This window comes from Callithrix jacchus, chromosome 7 (genome assembly GCF_049354715.1).
Source record: "Callithrix jacchus isolate 240 chromosome 7, calJac240_pri, whole genome shotgun sequence".
In the NCBI taxonomy this organism is placed as follows: Eukaryota; Metazoa; Chordata; class Mammalia; order Primates; family Cebidae; genus Callithrix; species Callithrix jacchus.
In genome coordinates this window covers 126,011,755-126,033,041 of record NC_133508.1, presented here as the reverse complement: position 1 = coordinate 126,033,041, position 21,287 = coordinate 126,011,755, and the positions used below count along the sequence as shown (strand labels likewise).

At 35.9% G+C, this 21,287-nt stretch overlaps 1 protein-coding gene across 10 annotated transcripts in view; it reads right to left on the bottom strand.

Annotated features, from left to right (window-relative positions):
* The window catches only part of PKN2 (protein kinase N2), a 170,372-nt gene that overhangs the window by 31,947 nt on the left and 117,138 nt on the right, over positions 1-21,287 (bottom strand). For 6 of the 10 annotated variants that reach the window (XM_035252057.3, XM_078332367.1, XM_035252056.3 and 3 more), the window contains 2 exons: positions 15,239-15,424; positions 13,589-13,698 (listed from right to left, as the gene is read on the bottom strand). In XM_035252057.3, coding sequence (XP_035107948.1) covers positions 13,589-13,698; positions 15,239-15,424 — 296 coding nt within the window. The remainder of the gene's footprint in view (positions 1-13,588; positions 13,699-15,238; positions 15,425-21,287) is intronic. The other 4 variants (XM_078332366.1, XM_078332369.1, XM_078332368.1 and 1 more) reach the window with 1 other exon arrangement.

Here is a 21,287-nt window from a genome sequence, read left to right as displayed (position 1 = left end):
AAGGGCCAGATAAAGGATATTCAACCTCTATAGTTACCAAAAAGAAAAGCACTGGGATAAAAATGCCTTGTGTATGCATGCACACTCAATACATTTCTGTAGAAAAGGTCACATCTTAATCCCACACCACTTGGTAGTTTTGTTACCCCGGGCAAGTTATTTAACCTTTCTGGGTCTCAGATTGTTTGCCTGTGAAATATGCGTTTAATGGTATCAACCTTGTAGGGGTGTGTGAGAATTAAAGGAGGTTAATACAACTCTAGCATATAAGTCAATCTCAATATGTTACCAGCCTGACCAAGATGGAGAAACCCTGTCTCTGCTAAAAACACAAAAAATTAGTCAGGTGTGGTGGCGCATGCCTGTAATCCCAGCTACCCGGTAAGCTAAGGCAGAAGAATCACTTGAACCTGGGAGGTGGAGGTTGCAGTGGGCCGAGATTGCGCCATTGCAATTGCACTCCAGCCTGGGTGACAAGAGTGAAACTCTATCCGCCCCCCTCCCACCCAAAAAAAGAATAAGCAATCAGAAGAAAGAAGTAGTTAGAAATGTAAGTGTTAGGATAACTAATGAAACAAGGCTACAGGAGAATAGAAAGAATGGAAACTAGGGGGCAACTTGAATGATCATAGAATCTATACAGGAAGGAGAGACACTTCATTCTCTGAAACCAAGGAGGAAGATACACAAAAATTAGCAGGTGGTAGGAGAAATTTGATGCCTAATTGTCTTAAATCTAATCTATAAACAAAAGCAAAGGTAGAAGACTTTGAGGTGGGATAGAAGACTTAAAGAGACAAGCAAAAGAAAAGCTGCTGGTAATGAAATAAAAATGTGAAATGTGGAATAATTTTTACAAGCCTAGCTGAGATTGAAAACTAAAATTCCTAACAGTAAATGTGATCAATTTCAGCAGCATTCAGGATACAGAGCAGAGAAGATAGATGGTAGAACTGATTTGCTGTTGGGAGTTTCCACAGCAGGTAGGTATAAAGATAAGGCTAAAGGATGCTGTGGTGGTATCAATAAAGAAATGCTTCACAGTAACATTTGTTTTCGGGTAAATAGAGAAGAAAATTAAGTTTGGAAGGGGCTGATGGCATGAAAATATCCTAAAGAATCAAGGAAATTAAAATATTTGATCAAACACCTAGCTTTGTGATAAGAAAAGATCTGGAAGAAAAGCAATAACAAGAGCTATCATTTACTGAATACCATTATGTAAACGTACTATTCTAGGTGCATTAATTAATTAATGAAAGGGTCTCATTAGCTGAGTGTGGTGGCATGCACCTGCAATCCCAGCTACTTGGGAGGCTGAAGCAGAGAACTGCTTGAGCCCACAAGGTGGAGGTTGCGGTGAGCTGAGACTATGCCACTGTACTCCAGCCTAGGTGACAGAATGAGACTCTGTCTCAACAAAAAGAAATAAGAGAGAGAGCGAGAGAGCAAGAGAGCGAGAGAGAGAGAGAGAGAAAGAAAGAGAAAGAAAGAGAGAGAGAGAGAGAGAGAGAGAGAGAGAGAAAGAAAGAAAAAGAAAGAAAGAAAGAAAGAAAGAAAGAAAGAAAGAAAGAAAGAAAGAAAGAAAGAAAGAAAAAGAAAGAAAGAAAGAAAGAAAGAAAGAAAGAAAGAAAGAAAGGGTCTACTCTGTTGCCCAGCCTGGAGTGCAGAGGCATGATCTCAGCTCACTGCTGCATTTAACTCCTGGGCTCAAGTAATCCTGCCTCAGCCTTCCCAGTAGTTGGGACTACAGGCTAATTATTCTAAGTGCTTTATGTAGTTATATCATTTAGGAGAACATGAAACTTGGTGAAAGGTTGGTATACTGAATTTAAGATTTCAATTTGTAGAACACAATTCGTTTAAAATGACAAAGGAGTAAAGGTATACTAGAGTTCAGGAGTTCAAAGATGTTTTAATAATGGTATATTATATGTTACTTACATACACAGTCCACCCTCTGTATCTGTGGGTTAGTTATCTGTGGATTAAACCAACCATGACTGAAAATGTTTGGGGAATTAAAGAACAGTTGTATTTGTACTAATATGTAGACTTTTTTTTGGTCAGTGTTCCCTAAAATTATTTGGTGTAACAATATATATAGCATTTACATTGCACTGGGTATTATAATTACTCTAGAGATGATTTAAAGTATACAGGAGGATGTGGGTGGGTTATGTGCAAATATACCATTTTATATAAAGAACTTGAGCATCCATGGATTTTGGTATGGGGAGAAGGAGTCCTGAAATCATTCCCCATGGATACCAAGAGACAATTATATACAGATATTTTATATCCCTCATAATGATGGCAAATGTTGGAGGGAAGAATAAAAGTCACCCTTAATGAGTATCAGAGAGTACCTGATGTTCAAGAATAATAGAAACAAAAAAGAAAATAAAGTAGGCAATTCTATACAGTTAACCCATGAACAATAGAAGTTTGAAATGCACAAGCCCACTTATATGTGGATTTTTTTTCAATATTGAAACCTTTTTTGGAGATTTGTAACAGTTTGAAAAAACTTGCAGATGAATCACAGTATAGAAATATCAAAAACATTACAACAAAGATATGTCCTGAACACATAAAATATAGGTAGATACTAGTCTATTTTATCATTCACTACCATAAAATAAACAAATCTATTACAAAATTAAAATTTATCAAACGTACATACACTTACAGACCATACATGGTGCCATTTGTAGTCAAGAGAAATATAAGCAAACATGAAATGCAATATTAAATCATAACTGCATAAAATTAACTATAATACTACACTACTGTAATAATTTTGTAGCCACCTCCTAATGCTCTTGTGGTGAGCTCAAGTGTTAACATATCCATTTAAAACATTATGTAAATCTAATTATTTCTGCCTAAGCAGTTCATCTCTCCAGTAAATTGCATATGGCAGTAAAAAGTGCTCTGCCTCAGTTCTTGCATATTTTTCATGGTGTTTAGTGCAATACCATAAACCCTGAATAACACTATGGGGCTCTTACAAAGTACCACTACTGATGCTGGAAGTGCTCCCAAGAAGCAGAGAAAAATCATGACATCATAAGAAGAAGCTGAACTGCTTCATATGTATCCTATACATAGAGGTTTGCAGTTGTAGCTTCTGCCATTTCAATATAAATGAATCCAAAATAAGAACCATTGTAAAAGAAGAAAAGGAAATTTCTGAAGCTGCTGCTACAGCTAGGCCAGCAGGCACAAAAACCTTGTATTTTTGGCAAAATAGACTGTTATCAATAAGCCTTCTGGTCAACAGTAGACTATTAGTATTGAACTCAAAAATGTTATGTGGATTTTAGAGTGCACAGGTTGGAACTGTGGGCTTGTGCCACCTAACCCCTGCATTGCTCAAGAGTCAACTGTACAGTTCATAATCTCAAAGAAGTCATATAGCCCCAGAGGAATAGATGAAATGTTATTTTTAACAGCAGTGGAAATCTGGAAACAGCAAAGGAGAAGTAAAAAGGGTAAGTGTTTTATAGCTTTGTTACAAGTTAAAAAACAGTATCTCAGATTAAACAATATTCCCGAATGTCAGACAGTTTATAATACACAAAGAAGTAAAAGTATCTTTGTATTCCTATTCTTGTTCTGCTATATTTTAGTACCTTACTCCCTATTAAAAAATTTGCAAGTATTTTTATCCTTTTCTAGGGAGAAAGCATTTTTTTCGCTGCCGTGTTTGCTATGAGAAATAATTTCCCCATTTTCCCTAAATATCTGGATAGGTCTTTACCTCAATACTCTTATTCAAACCTCAGAACCCATTATCTGATAGGAGACTTTGGAAGAGAAACTGGACATGACAAACACAGCCCAATCCTTCTTTTCTCTTGAGAGCCAGGCTGTTCAATAAAGTCGACAGTTTGCTCTTTTACTCCATGCTTTAAATTTTACATAGATTGGGGCCCACAGTGATCCAAGGGACTGGACATAACCCACTCTTGCTGCATACCCAACCATACTCTTAAACATCAGCTTACTTTTTCAGTAATATAGATGATATTTTATTTTCCATTAGTCATTTCTTTGTTTCTCTCAACTAGTTCAGAACCTTAGCAACTCCAAACACACAGTTTCTTTTTTTTTTTTGAGACAGTTTCACTTTGTTGCTCAGGCTGAAGTGCAGTGGTGCGATCTCAGTTCACTGCAACCTCTGCCTTCTGGGTTCAAGCAATTATGCTGCCTTAGCCTCCCAGGTAGCTGGGATTACAGGAGCCCACTACCACACCTGACTAACTTGCATTTTTAGTAGAGATGGGGTTTCATCATGTTGGTCAGGCTGGTCTTGAACTCCTGACCAAGTGATCTGCCTTCCTTGGCTTCCCAAAATGCTGGGTTTGCAGGCGTGAGCCACCAAACCTGGCTCAAACACAGCTTTAAATTATTTACTTTGGTGTCTCTTTTTTTATTGACACAGAGTTTCACTCTTGTTACCCAAGCTGGAGTACAATGGCACGATCTCGGCTCACTGCAACCTCCGCCCCCTGGGTTCAGGCAATTCTCCTGCCTCAGCCTCCTGAGTAGCTGGGATTACAGGCACGTGCCACCATGCCCCCAGCTAATTTTTGTATTTTTAGTAGAGATGGGGTTTCACCATGTTGACCAGGATGGTCGCGATCTCTTGACCTCGTGATCCACCTACCCCGGCCTCCCAAAGTGCTGGGATTACAGGCGTGAGCCACCGCACCTGGCCTAGTGTCTCATTCTTCAGACTGCCATGGATGGCCACACATTTGCCCAAATACACAATATGATAAATAGATTTCTTTTTCTTTCTTTTTTTTTTGAGACAGTTTCACTCTTGTTGCCAAGGCTGGAGTGCAATGGTACGATCTCGGCTCACTGCAACCTCTGCTTCCCAGGTTCAAGCGATTCTCCTGCCTCAGACTCCTCAGTAGCTGGGATTACAGGCATGTGCCACCACACCTGGCTAATTTTTGTATTTTTCGTAGATACGGGGTTTCTCCATGTTGGTCAGTCTGGTCTTGAACTCCCATCCTCAGGTGATCCATTGTACCTGGCCTAATAAAGAGAGATCTGAAAAGAAATCTCAGAAGTAGTAGAGATAATTCAGGGAAAAGGAAATTTGATATTCTCAGTTTTAAGAGATGGTATTATTTCCACGAGAGAAAAACAGGGTGTTATTTTTTAAAAACTAAGGAACAAAAATGAACTTCTAAAAATTAAAAATATGACATAAATATAAATTTTTCAGCTGTAAAAATTTCCTAGGAAGTAGAACAATAACAACAACAAAAAAAACAGAGAATCCATAGACAAAAGATAAGAAAATCACAGGATCAATCTAAGAGGTATAACTAGCAAGAGAAAACACTAAAAATGGAGATGAGAAAATTATAAAATGAGTAAGTCAAGAAATTTATTGGTTCTGAAAGAAATGAGCTCTCAAACTGAAAGTGTCTCACAATATCCACCAAAAAGAATACAAGATACCCAAAGTAAGATACACTACTGTGAAATTTCAGAATCCAGGGGGGAAAAAAGATAAAATCTTAAAACTTTTTAGAGATCTGGCAGATCTAACAGATCATGATTAAATGTTGAAAATCAAGGGAGACACAGAATTATTGACTGTAATATTGAGGTTAATAATAATTACACAACTCAAAATTAATGAAAGTAATTGCCAACCTATTGGGTTGGTGCAAAAGTTATTATGGTTTTTGTGATTCCAAGTAAAGGCAAAACTTCTATTACTTTCGCACCAACCTAACAGAATTCTATACGCCAAGTATGATAGAATATACATATTTTCAGACATGTATCATCTCTAAAACCCTATTTCATTCACCCTTTTTCAGCACCAAAGTGGAGGATATGATTACATGCGGAAGTAAATCAAGAAGATGGTGTGATCCAAGACCCACTTCCCTGTTGTTAAAATCACAGCTATAAAAAATGTTAATGGATCACTGGGAAAGGAGAGAAGAGAGTATTAAAACAGTTAGGACAAGTAAAATGGTGGTAGGATTCATGGATTGGGACTAAGAGTGGGATTGATTTATCAGAGGATGTTGAGGTATTAGAGAGAGTGAACTAGAATGTTAGGAGATCATGTTCAGATGATAACAGCTTCCCTGAAGTGATCCAATGTAGAAAAGAGTTCTCAAGATGATAGATAGGAAAATAAAGTCTCAAGATGAAAGTTGTACTGCAGCTATTTAAACTGTAGCAGAAAGATGTAAGGCCCTAGAAAGGATGTTTCTAATGGGGAAGAAATGCAGACTAATAGATAACCAAGAATACCTGCTTACATAGAGTTGTTTTAGAGTCCTTCTAGAGATTTTGGGGATAACTCCTATGTATGCAGAAAACTATGCAAAACAAAACAAAGGTATTTAGTGGCGGTAAGGGGAGGAAAATGTACTAAAATGTACTAATTTCTGAAAATTAGAAACCAGTAAATGAAAAATCCCTTGGGTTCTTACAATCTTATTTTGTTTTGTTTTGCTCTGCTTTTGAGACAGAGTCTTGCCCTATTGCCCAGGCTGGAGTGCAATGGTGTGATCTCAGCTCACTGCAACCTCTGCCTCAAGGGTTCAAGCAGAGCCTCGGCCTCAGCCTCCAGTAGCTGGGATTACAGGTGTGTGCCATGGCAGCCAGCTAATTTTTGTGTTTTTAATAGAGATAGGATTTCATTATGTTGGTCAGGCCGGTCTTGAACTTCCAAACTCAGGTAATCTGCCCGCCTCAGCCTCCCAAAGTGCTGGGATTATCGCCCAGCATGAGCTACTGCACCTGGCCAACTTCTTATTACTTGTGATTTACCTTACCTTGCCCTTTCACTGCTGTCATCCTATTGTCATAGCAGTAACTATAATTCTTTCACAATCTCAACTGTCTGTACTCTTCTCTCTGAACATGATCTCCTAACATTCTAGTTCACTCTCTCTAATACCTCAACATCCTCTGATACGCCAATCCCACTGTTAGTCCCAATCCATGAATCCTACCACCATTTTACTTGTCCTAACTGTTTTAATACTCTCTTCTCTCCTTTCCCAGTGATCCATCAACATTTTTTATAGCTGTGATTTTAACAACACTGAAATCTATTAAAATTGTTCCAAGCTTTGGTTCTAAGGACAGGCCTCTTCTCTGTTTCTAATATTGATAAAGAATTTTTACTATATTAGTAAATTTTTTCTAAATGAAACGTGCAAGGGAAAGAGTTAATAGGGCTTAGTGTAACATTTTGTCTTTTATTTCAATTTCTCATGGGAAGTTGATTAAACTTTTTTTTTTTTTTTGAAACAAAGTCTCATGCTGTTGCCCAGGCTGGAGTGCAGTGGCATAATTTCGGCTCACTGCAACCCCGGCCTCCCGGGTTCAAGGGATTCTCCTGTCTCAGCCTTTCAAGTAGCTGGTATTACAGGTGCCTGCCACCACGCCTGGCTAATTTTTGTATTTTTAGTAGAAATGGGATTTTACCATGTTGGCCAAGACAGTCTTGATCTCTTGACCTTGTGATCTGCCTGCCTCGGCCTCCAGAGTGCTGGGATTACAGGAGTGAGCCACCACGCCTAGCAATTAAACTTTTTATAACAAGAAGGCTCAGGGAATTTAGGGAAAATTAAAAATTGTGTAACTACCAGAAAATATAAGAGTGTAACCTGGCAGCATACAAAGAACACAGGGCTGGCAGTCAATAGACTTCTTTAAGAATCCTGGATTAAGCTGGGTGTGGTGGCTCACGCCTGTAATTCCAACACTTTGGGAGGCTGAGGCAGGTGGATCACGAGGTCAGGAGTTCAAGACCAGCCTGGTCAAGATGGTGAAACCCTGTCTCTAAAATAAATAAATAAATAAAAAGAATCCTGCATTATACCCTAGGTTAGTTATTTAGCCTGATGGCCATAATTTCCTTGGTTTGTAAAATGAAGGAGCTAAATTACACCAACAATTTAAAAACTTTTTTCTAAGTAGCAAAATCCAAATGGTATTTTACATAATATCCCATAACAAAAAAGACTCTGTGTTGTCTCCTGAGACAATTCTGCAGAACACCAATGCTCCATAGAACATAACTTGAATTTTTGTAGGTCATAGTAGATCTACTAGAACTATCCTATAAGTCTAAAAAAAACTATTAATTTTGTATCTTGAAATGAAATAGTATAGGCAACTTAGTTCTAGAATGCCATAGAAGAAAAAAGTTGACATATGAGGGAAAATGCTGGAAAAAACATGTTAGTTTAAAGCAACATTTTCTATAATTTTTTTTTTAAATAAGGCCACTTGAAATGTTTCCATCTATAAGTGTTTTTATAGACATTTCCTATAAATAAAAAGGATAAAATAAAATGATAGAAAGCACATGGAAATGTAAAATATATTATGTGAATAGAAGGAGCTATTTTAATAGGGAATGCGGTCTCTGAAGGAAAAGTTTATAATCAAATTAGGGATCAATAACAAGCCTATCAAGAACCTAAAGGATCTGCTTAACATGCATAGTGTCTTCAAAGTTTTAAAAGGAGGATTACTCCCAAGTGGGAAGAATGCCTGATGCCATTGAGAGGAAAAATATTTTTAGGTGAAGATTACAATGGCAAGTAAAGAACAAACAATCAACAGTTACCACAGTCTTTTTATTGTTCTAAGCCTGTAGAGTTTAGGTAATTTAAAACCCCATTTTCTATTCCAGGCACTCATCATCTGCTATTTCCTCTTCCGTGCTACTGTTATCTTTTTATCTCATTCAAATCACCAGAGAGAAAAGAACATACATGTAAAAGTTAAACACTGAAGGTCTAGTACCAGTCCTTAAATGTATCAATATGTAACTAACCTGGATCTTAGTTTCCTCAACTACAAAATAATGGCAATATTCTGAATTACTTGTAATTTGTCTTTTAAATATAAAAAGAGAAAATCTCCTACCTAGTCATTTTACCTCTAATAATAATTATTTAAGTTTCATTGTGAACGTATTACTCGATAATTATCTTTTTATTTTTAAATTATTTTTATTTTTAACACGAATAATTCAAGCACTGTGGTCTGTAGATAATTATTTTAAATAGGCTCTGAAATAAAAGAAAATGACATTCAACCAGTTCTCCATTCTCAAATCCCCTTTAATTATATTCAAATTCATAGCCATACTTAAAACCCCAGGCTAAAACAAAGTATACCAATGGCTGAAATGTGCCAGGCAATGCAAGGTATTTTATATACACTACCCTCAGTTCTTCATCCTAAGAGTTCTGTATTATGTTCTTACCTACACTTTAGAGATGGTAAAACAAATGGCCAGTAGTAACTTGCCCACCACCAAAAAACCAATAAGCAGCAGATGAACTATGAACTCAGTCTATCTGGCTTCAAGGTCAATGTTATGGCAAACCTATTACCCATATTAAAAATGACTGAAAGCAGAAACAAACATTTTATAGTCATAAAATATCTTCTTATACAGTTCATTTTGTAAAACAGTTAACTTACAGCATGTGATAATGCTAGTTCTTCTTAAGAAGAAAATCTCAGAGTTAAAAAGAAACTTAGAAATTTAACAATTTTCTGACATAATTTCTCTAAGTGTCTCTCTTGTAAGTAACTCACTGAACTTTATTGAAAGAGAACTTACTACTTCCTATAGAAGATCTTTTCAATTATTAACAGTATTATTCTTCTTTGTACTGAAATGCAATCTGCCATTTGTTGACTTTTGCTTTGTCCTTTTATAGTCATAAAGTCAACCTAAAAACAGAATATGAAGCTTCCTGAAGTGTCGGGACAATTGCTATTTGTTCAGAGTAATCTCTAACAATCACGATCCACTAAGGAAGTTATCTATAAGAGTGAGTTCCAGAAAGTCACAACCAATCAGTAAGAGTTGGCAGACATATTGAAACCTCATGCCTAGTCTAATTCTTTCTCCACGTGTTACTCTTTCTAACTTTAAGGACAGTTACCAAATTTTTGATAAATCTCTTCTTTAATAAGCTTAAAATCCCATTTTCCCTTAATTTTTCCCTGTGTTACAGGATTTTCATCCCACCATTCTGGCAATTCTTCACTGGATAAGTGTATATAATGTTCTAACTATGATCTGATCCAACTCAAAGCTTTCTAATTCTTGGCAAACCATTTTTTCTTGTCACACCTCTGGAATACTGCTTAAAATGTGTTTGATGAACCTTTGTTTTCTTTCTTTATAAACTCTTTCCCAATATGAATTATTGATTTTTCTATTAGCTTCTATAGTATGTAGTACTTATTTCTATCAGAACAATTACAATAGGTACATTAGAGGATGAAAATTCTATTAAAAACCCTTCAAGGATAGGTGCAGTGGCTCACACCTATAGTCCCCATACTTTGGGAGGGCGAGGCAGGAGGGAGGCTTGTGGTTAGGAGTTTGAGACCAGCCTGGGTAACATAGCAACACCCCAGTCCGCCTGTAGTCTCAGCTACTAGGGAGGCTAAGATGGGAGGATTGCTTGAGCCCAGGAGGTCAAAGAGGCAGTGTGTTGTAATCGCACTACTGCACTTCAGCCTGCGCAAGAGAGCCAGACTCTGTCTCAAAATAAACAAATAAATAAATAAAAATGAAAAAACAAACAAAAAGACCTTTCAAATGCCTTGCAAATTCAAAGCCTACAAAGTCCACAGTAATCTGGTACCAACCTGCTTCTGATGTTTTACTTCACACCACTCTTACATCTCATCATTTTTCTTGTTGCAATACATCAAGGCCTGTCCTACCTCAAATGGTATGTTTGCCTCCTCTGCAAGGAAACTTTCCCTGAATTTTTGCAACTCTGGTGACTTTTCACCCACGAGGTCTCAGGTCAAATGTGGCCTCCCCAGGAGACTTTCCCTAATGATCCCACCTATAGTACCTCCCATCCCTCATCTACCTTACATCATTGTACTTCATTTGATGCACATGTAGATTTTTTTAAACTTGTTTAATATTTATCTTCCCTCTTTAGAAGATAAAGTCCCACAATTATAGAGACTTTCACTATTTTGATCAATCATCACTAGCATCTAAAATGGCATATAGCACAGAACATAAAATCAGTAATTATTAAGCCTAAAAGTTCCTTTATACAATGAGTATATATTATTTCTGTAAAGCTAGACCTAGTAAAATGTTAGGCATATATAAAATGCTTAATAAATATTTGTAGAAATAAACGGATTTATCTTATCCACTTGAATGGTATTCATTATGACTTCCAATCAAATGACCTCTAAATGCACTTATCGGCCAGGCGTGGTGGCTCAAGCCTGTAATCCCAGCACTCTGGGAGGCCAAGGCGGGTGGATCACAAGGTCAAGAGATCGAGACCATCCTGGTCAACATGGTGAAACCCCATCTCTACTAAAAATACAAAAAATTAGCTGGGCATGGTGGCACGTGCCTGTAATCCCAGCTACTCAGGAGGCTGAGGCGGGAGAATTGCTTGAACCCAGGAGGCGGAGGTTGCGGTGAGCCGAGATCGTGCCATTGCACTCCAGCCTGGGTAACAAGAGCGAAATTCCTTGCGGGGGGCGGGGGGATAGGATGTACTTATCCAGCACTAACCTCTGGGTTCCATATCTTCATTTAAGTGTGAAATAATTAGTTAGAGACAAATTCTAGAATTTATAATGTTTTCATGAAATAATTATTATACAATATACACATTATAAAAATATATTTTATTTATAAAAATATTTGCATTTCATAATACAAAATATTTATATTTCAAATATAAAATATTTGCATTTATATTTCAGTAAATAAACTAGTTTTACTTAAAATTAGTTTATAGTTATCTTTTCTAATTTCTAAATTCCTTTATCATTTTCTCTGCCACTCTCACAAATTCCTTCTTCTGAACTCATATCCAATTTGTTATTAAGTCATACTGATATTTCCTTAATTTCCCACATACATCCTTTTCTTTTTATTACTACTACCACATCTTAGTTCAGTCTCTTATCACATTATAGTTGTACCACTAGAGTAACTTCCTGTCAATTTACATGCTTTTAGTCTCTCCTCCCTCAGATTTTTTTCTTCAAGCAAATCCTAGGAAAGTCCTAGAAGTTCCTCAATATCTTTTAAACTGAAATCATCAAAATAAAGGTATATCTAGGAAATGAGGTAGCAGAGTCTTATAGTCACTTTTGATGTAATGGTAAAATGTTTGCAAGTAATCAAATATACACTGAATAACCATTGAAGTGTACATTCCTTGAGGGAACCTGAGAAACACTGTTTATGTTGTTCACTGCTAATCTACCACCTGGAAGTGCCAGGATACACAGAAGGTATCAAGAAATATATAGTTTCATTAATAAATGAATGAGTCTAAATCTAAGAATGAATGCCAGAATAAAAGTAGTGTTCTTTGAAGACCAGTCTAGTACTTAGATATATGGAAGATTAGTTTGATTACTTTGAAAAAAAAACAAAAACCAAAAAACAGCTGACATTAATCAAGTTCTTACCATTATTTTAAGATCTTTACATAGATTTAATCCTCACACATTTCAGTAAGGTAGACAGTATTAATGGTAAGGAAAGTGGAATACATAAAAGGTGAGCACTTTGTTCAATTACATACAACGTAACATCTGTAAGCATTTTGTTCAAGTACATACAATATGTAAGTGGTAGACACAATATCTGAACCAAGGAAAGCAACAATAAGGGTCTGAACTAGGTTGCTGGCTGTGAAGACAGTAAAAGACAAATTGGAAAAGCATTAAAACTGAATGCTTTTAAAATGTTTTGGTGATTACTGTTCTAGCCTCTACTTTTAAAATTGGGAAAGAATTAAAATTGAATGTTTTCCCAATTTTACACGTAGAGGCTAGAACAGTAATCACCAAAACATTTTCACAGCGCACATCATTAAGCACTGTAAATCTGCTTTCATTAACATAATTAATTTTTAGACTAATACATATACTCTCAACCTAAATACCAAATAATAAAAAAGTTTAGTCTCTTTCTTGGTTTTTAGATAAAAGTATGATTAAGTTTTAATATTTTCCTCTCACAATCCAACGAATGGATTTGAATCTAAAAGTTATCACTATGGATTTAAATCTACTGTGGACCAAGTTAACTTCTGTTGGGTTCTATGGCCAAAGACTGAATTCTAGCTATTCAAATTATTCTCAAAAGACACTGAAACACACAGAAGGCTGGGTGACAAAGCCTAAAAGCTCATTTCAAATATAGCTCAAGTAAGGTAACCTACACATGGTGAGCCAGAAGAATCACCTTAGTTGTCAGCATGTTATTAAGATAACAAATATACTTTAATATTATACCTAACTGATCTTTGAGGTTGGTATGAATGAAACATTTTCAAATTACTACACAAATGAAAGCTTCTACAGCAATTTGATATTCACCTATATATTAAGGTAGATTTATGTATAACTCATAGAATAAGATACGTAAAAAATATCTAAGATCTATTCTTAAGAATAAGACTTGTTGAAGCCTTCTAAAAAATGTAACTTACATTTAAGATGAATTATAAATATAATTAAAATTCAAGTAAAATGTTAGTTATCTTACCCGGTCTAGTTCCAGTGTAAACTTCTGGTCCCACGACTGATTGGAAATAGGTTTCCAGCTAGTTTGGCCAACCACAGTATTATCGAGCTTCAAAACAGCACAGACATCATCTGTAATTAAAATTTACAAACTTGCTTAAAAACTTTAAAACTTTATGAAAAACAGAAGTATTGCTGTTTAATAGCAATAAAAGTCTTAAGATCCTTTGAAAATAAAGTTTTTCCTAATCATTATTAAAATTTTTGAATCTTAAATGGCTATTTTTATACATACATACACTGTTACTAGACACTCCCAAATAGACTGCTGTCTATTTTGTTTACATTGGCATGTGACTGAAAGAACAGGTAAATTGTAGTTGTTTGCCACATTGTATGTTTGTGTGAATATCTATCAGTTTTTCTTTCTTTGGTATTTATAGAGCTTGTTGCCTTAAACAATTCTTTATTTTCACGTTTTTCCTAAAGTCTCTCTCTATATACAGCAAAGCACAGCAAATTCACTTCTGTATTCTATGGTAAATTGAACTGTCACATGCTTTTCCCCCTGGTTATAAATCATATATAGTTTATGCTTATACTTCAGAATTTCTCTCCAGTGCTTCCCAAACCTCTTACCTTTCACTCTCCACAAACCACACCCTTACCACCCCATCTCAGTGGACTACAAGGCTACTATCTCAGTAAACATGTCTGGATCAACGGTTAGATTACCAAAACTTCAATATTAAATACTGTTAAAGTGTCACTAAACCATTAAAAGGGTCAAAGCTAGACATGGTGGCTCCAACCTATAATCCCAGCACTTTGGGAGGCTGAGGTGGAAGGATCGCTAAAGCCCCCGAGTTTACCAGCCTGGGCAACATAGTGAGACCCTGTCTTCACACACACACACACAAAATAAATAAAATAAAAAAATTAGCCAGGTATGGTGGCATGCGCCTGTAGTCCCCGCTACTCAGGATGCTGAGGTAGGAGGATCACTTAAGCTGAGGAGGTTGAGGCTGCAGTAAGCCATGATTGTACCACTGCACCAAGCCTGGGCAACAGAGAAAACGCTGTCTCAAAAAATAAAGAAATCAAGACACGATTCTATAAGGACCAGTCTTATAGCTTTTGTACACCTTCAGTTTGGCATAAGAGTGATGCTCAATATTTTATTCTTCCAAAAGAACTAATGTTATTTGTCATTCAGTTTTCTAATGTATCTTCAACAAAATAGAATTTGTTACCTTTTTGTTTTCTGTCATCCCAGGTTTTCATATTTTAAAATTAAATTATTAAAACCATAATTTTAAGGCCAGGCACAGTGGCTCATTCCTGTAATCCCAGCACTTTGAGAGGCTGAGGTGGGCAGATCATGAGGTAAGGAGTTCCAGACCAGCCTGACCAACATGGTGAAACCCTGTCTCTACTAAAAATACAAAAATTAGCTGGGCGTGGTTGCACGCACCTGTAATCCTAGCTACTCATGCTGGGTGACAGACACTTGATCTCAAAAAAAACAAAAACAAACAAACAAAAAAAACCCCTAACTTTAAAGTGTTTTGTACAACTTGAACACTTCACATTCTTCTCTGTCCCCATTCATGAGTCCCTTGTGTAAGTACTTCAGTTTGTCACATGATTTTAAAAAATATGGTTACTGAACTGGACAAATCATCGGTTTTTAGAAGATTTCGACTACTTCCGCTTTTACTTTTACTCGTCCTGCTCATGAAAGATGATCTTGTTTCACTTGGACTCCAACCAGGCAGTGCAACTGATGTTGCTTTTGACCGTCCAGGGACATTCTCTAGGATATCTTGGCAGCCCATAAGACGAACTTCCAAAGTACCTGTTAGCATACATAAATATCAAATAAGAACATCAATACTTAATCTGTGGAATCCTTAATCTAAATCTGTTCCCCATTCAAGAAAGAAAAAAAATCTCTAAGCAAAAACTCTTCTCCCAGAGAATCAGTGAGGTAGCCATCATCTTTCTTATTTTAATTAGAGAAACCACTAAAAATTCTTAAGACAACTTAAGAAATTTTATAGAAAAGAACAGCACCTCCTGGCTGGGCATGGTGGCTCTCTTGCCTGTAATCCTAGCACTTTGGGAGGCTGAAGTGCATAGACTCCCTGGGAGTTGGAGATCAGCCTGGGCAACATGGTGAGACCTCCATGTCCAGCTAATTTTTTTGTATTTTCAGTAGAGAAAACACACACACACACAAAATTTCACTAGAGAAAATACAAAAAATTAGCTGGGCATGGAGGTGTGCACCTGTAGTCCCAGCTACTTGGGAGGCCAAGGCACAAGAATGGCTTGAACCTAGGAGGCAGAGGTAGAGCTGAGATTGTGCTACTGTACTCCAGTAAGACTATCTCCAAAAAAAAAAAAAAAAGAACAATATCTCCCACAGCTGTCTGTAGGACAAAAACCCAAACAAGTTATATAAACTATGTTGGTAGAGATATGGAAGGACAAACATAAAGCTAAATAATATGCCATTAAAATAGCACACGAAAATTAGAAATAAGAAAGTCTCGTGTGAATAACAACTACATTTAGTTATGCCGTTAACATAGAAAAGAACTTTGCAGAGTTTCGGTGTAACTAAATGAATTTATGTTCTATTTGTTGTAAAATGACATTATCTTTCCATTCTGTTAGTTCAAGTAGTCAAAAAATTATGAGTTGTGATTATCTAAGCATAAAATAACTTCAATTTTTTAGGCAAATAAATACTAAAGGCATTCAAAATTAAAATGGAGAACTATAAGTTAGGTCATCTGGATATATGGCTTTGTCATGATTTGGGCTAGACACAGTATACTAGAATTTAAATAATGATTTAGTATTAACATTTTAGATACTGTGCACTGAATAACATTTTAGGAGAAGTATTTCTGGTAAAAGTTGTCCCATTAATTTAAACAACTACTTAATTTTATTTAAAATTTTAAATTGTTTTTAATAATACTGAAGGACTTATGTATTTCTATCCAAGTAGTAACAAACAAAGCTTCCCAATACAAACTACCCCTCCAAAAAAAAAAAGACAAAATACATGAAAACAAAAGGGTTAGAGACAATGAAGACCATCGATCCCTGAGAGATGGGAAACAAACGAGATCATTCCAGGTCCAGTAAGTTCCAGCTTACTGTCTTAAGAGTTTCTAGGACACACAGAGGGAGGGGGAAACTCAGGTGAAGCCAAGTTGAGGAGACAGAAATGAGAGTACAAGGAAACCAAAGCGGCTAGAGTTCACAAGGCAGAATAAAGCAGAGAGCTGTTCATAGAAGAACTCCTGAGATGGTCGGAGGGTTTTCATGTATTCATCAAAGTACTAGTCAGCACCTGCCTATGAAGAAAATATCTGAGGCAGAGGAAAGAACCACCTGAAAAATTAGAAAGAACAATACTCAGTGCACATAGGTAGGAGTAGTGTTTGTTCCCACAAACCAGGCTTGAAAATCTCAATTCATGAGGCATTGAAGAAAATATCCAGAAGTCTTGTCCCAGTCACAGAGAATAATTACCCCTAAGCTAAATGATGCTTGTTTCACATAAAAAATCTTAAAAGCAGTACCCAAAAGGACTGCTTCTGGGTACCCAAAAAATGGCTACGAATTCTCCACATTTGATGTAAATTATAAACCCAAGAAGTATCCAAGAAGTTAAATGAACATAGTTTCCAAGTAACTATATCCTAGAACAAAGCTCAAGAATATTTATAGAAATATAAAAATATTCAGCATCCGACAAGGTAAAATTCACAATGTCTGCCATCCACTCATAGATTACCAGGTGTATTTTTTTTCTATTGTGTTACAAATTATTAGAAGCTTCATGGCTTACTGACACAAATATTAGGTTAGCAGGCAAGGACATCAAAACAGTTCATCTACTGAAAATGTGGCACAGAAACATGGAAGAAATAAAAAAGACCTAAACTAAATTTCTAGTGATTAAAAAAATGACAATATCTGAGATTAAAAAAAAATAAACTGGATGGGACTAGAGGCAGATTAAATATTGCAAAAGAAAGCTTAGTGATCTTGAAGACATAGCAAAGAAATGATCAAAAACAGAAGACACAAAGGAAAGACTTGGGAATAAAAAAACAACAGTGCATGTGCTAACTGTGAACTTAACTTCAAGTGACCATATATAGGTGATTGAAATTTCTCATTGAGAGCAGAAAGAATTGGAGACACAAAATATATTAGAAAAAAAATGGCTACGAATTCTCCACATCTGATGTAAATTATAAACCCAAGAAGTATCCAAGAAGTTAAATGAACATCAAACAAAAGAAACAGAAGCAAATCATACTAAAGCACACCATAATCCAATTTCTCACAATGAGTCATGAACAAAAAACACTAAAAGTAGCCAGAAAAAAACATATTGCATATAGAGGAACAAAAATTAAGATGGCAGGAGATCTCTCATGCAAAACAATGAAAGCCAGACCATATACTTTGCATATGTATAGGTTTTGTATGCCAATTATTCCTCTATAAAACTGCCCTAAAAACTGGATACTGGTGATGGTGAAATAAGCATAAACATTTACTTAAAAAAATCATACTTTGTATACTTAAAATAAGTGAATTCTATAGTATGTAAACTATGCCTCAATAAGGCTATTAGAAATAGCATAGCCATTGGGAGGTGGTGTGCCAATCATGGTTTATTAGACTGTGGAAATCTTAACTTACATTACAGTGATAACATATTAAGTATAATATCATTTTAGTTGAGTTAAAAAAATTTGTTGTGGCTGGGCATGGTGTCTCACACCTGTAAACCCAACACTTTGGGAGACTGAGGCGGGGGGATCACAAGGTCAGGAGTTGGAGACCAGCCTGGCCAAGATGGTGAAACCGTCTGTACCAAAAATACAAAAATTACTGGGCACAGTGGTGAGCACTTATAACCCCAGCTACTTGGGAGGCTGAAGCAGGGAATTCACTTGAACCCGGGAGGCGGAGGCTGCAGTGAGCCAAGATGGCACCACTGTACTCTAGTCCGATGACAGAGCAAGACACTGTATCAAAAAATAAAAATAAAATTGTTGTGTTTGTTTCTTACTTGTTTTGTTGTTGTTAAATTGGCAAATTCAGCTAATTTCCACTGTAAATGCTCAGCTACAAAATGCATCCTGGGGAAACTGAAAACATCTGGCTACTACTTCAAACTATGATAGCTTGTTAAATATTTCAGTAATTTAAATATATCAGAACATGACAATGTTCAACACCTGCTTTCATTTAGGAAAAAAATCTACAAGGAGTTAAGATCTTTATTATACATCTAGAAGTTTCCGTATGAGGTGACACAACTGTATATAAACACATTAAAAATAGCTTAAAACTACATTCTTTATCTTCATAATCCACAACATGAAATTTTTAACAAGCAAATCCAAGAAGTAAATGTTAGTATTTCTAAGTATTAACTACAAATTACATTAGAACAAGTAAATACTTTAAAAACTTCTTTCAACTGACTGGAAAACTATTTTATACCTATTTCACTAATTCAGTATTTCAACGTGGTATGATTACGCAACTTTTTTCAATTCTGAAGAAATCTGCTCTTATAAAAATTAGTAAATTTCTCAAAATGTGGAGCAAAAAAAAAAAAAATTATAACTCATTCAAAGTAGCAACAAATCTGCAAATTTCAGTAGTATAATCATACAGCCACAAAAGAAACCAGAGTATGAGATGAACCACAAAGAGCAGCATGCAGTGAAAAATTCAGAATAGCAAATGATCTTATTAATCATCCATGTACATCTTTCATCATGTCTAGTCTTCTATTAATGTCAACACTATTTCTCTCCCTAGTTACTTAAAATTTAGTTTATGGTCCAGTACGAGCTTAAAGAATTTTTAAAAAATGTCTTAAAATACTTCTAGACCAGGTGTAGTGACTTACACTTGTAATCCCAGCACTCTGGGAGGCCAAGGCAGGTGGATCATGAGGTCAGGAGTTCGAGACTAGCCTGACCAACATGGTGAAATCCCATCTCTACTAGAAAAAAAAAAAAAAAAAAAAATTAGCCAGGTGTGGTGGCATGCACCTGTAATCCCAGCAACTCAGGAGGCTAAGGCAGCAGAATCACTTGAATCTGGGAGGCAGAGGTTGCAGTGAGCAGAGATTGCACCACTGCACTCCAGCCTGGGCAACAGAGTCAGAGTCTGTCTTAAAAAAAAAAATAATAATAATAATAACAATAACAATAACAATAAAGAATTGTAAGATACTTCTTTTTAGGTCCGTGACTAACATAACTTTAAGTTCAGTAATGGAACGAGGAACAGGGGAAGAAAGAACCAAAAAGAGGAAACAGGAGACTAGAATAGAAAAGTAAAAAAATTCTAGTGATTGTCAGCTGAGTTTCTAAAAGGTAACTTTATTACTTTTCTAGAAATATTGTTAATTTCCAAATATTCTGCAACTATATTTTAATCAACAGATCATTCAGAAATGCCTGAGTATGAACAATGTGTTCAGCATTGAGCCAAAAGGTGGTGAAACTGAAACAATTAAGTTTAGTCCTTGCCTGAAATATAGTCCCTGCCTAATTGTCAGATACTATTTAGCAAGTACTTGTTGAATGTATCAAATAAGTTGTGCTGGGGGCTAGGATTATATGTAGGTAGAGGACAAGGTCTTTGTTCTTTACAGGGTCTATATTCCAGTTTTGATTTAAAAATACATGTAAGAAGATGAATATTAAGGACAAGACATTAAAGCAGGGTAGGGGAGGCACTATACACAAATCAGTTTGTGACAGAAGATTCGTAGTAGGAGTTACACAGATATGACTGTAAAGATAAATAGGTATCATAGTATGAAAGAATTACCTCAGAGGTTCCCAAGCTTTCTCAGTACACGGTGCCCTAATGTTTTAAACTATTTTTTAACTAAGATATACCTAATAGTTCTGTTTATTAAATAAATAGGATTTGATTGATATCCTAACAAATGAATAGCTATTTGGAAAAAAAAATACATATAACTAAAAGAAAAAGTATTTTTATTTCATTCTTAAACAAGCAAGATTACTTCCTAATGGAATGTATGTGCCTTTTGGACACTGTGTAACTTCTCAAGCTTTGGAATCAGTTTGGAAACTACCATGCTGACTTCCTATTCCACAGTGATTTCACAAAGCGCTTTAAAAAAACAAATTCACAGCTACCAAGGAAAACCCAGCTTCATAAATACATGACATCACTGAAAGGAATGTAGCTCCACCTAACGCTGAAACTGCAACTACCTTGAGCTAGTAGTTCTGAATGGTGACTATAGGAAGTACAGTTAATGCTGTGTTTCCCTTAAAAACTTAAAAGTATCCTGTTGTGGCCCTGTGAATTCACTCTGGTATCCCACATTGCCTCAGATTTAAGCAATCAATTTATAAACTGCAAGTCTGGACTATGCTAATCAGTGGTAGCAGCAAAGTTTAACTGTAAATTTGTCCTTCAAGTTTTGATGTATAAGCTTGCCATGGAATAAAACTGTTTAATGATACAACAACCAGAATGTGATAGCATGCTATGCAATACTGAAGAATACTTTCATAACCTCAAAATTTCTAAGGTAAAAACTTTTGTTGGCATTAATATTCATAAGAAAATTAAAGGATTCTGGAAAGTCTGTGTAACAAAAATATGTCAGATTCACATGG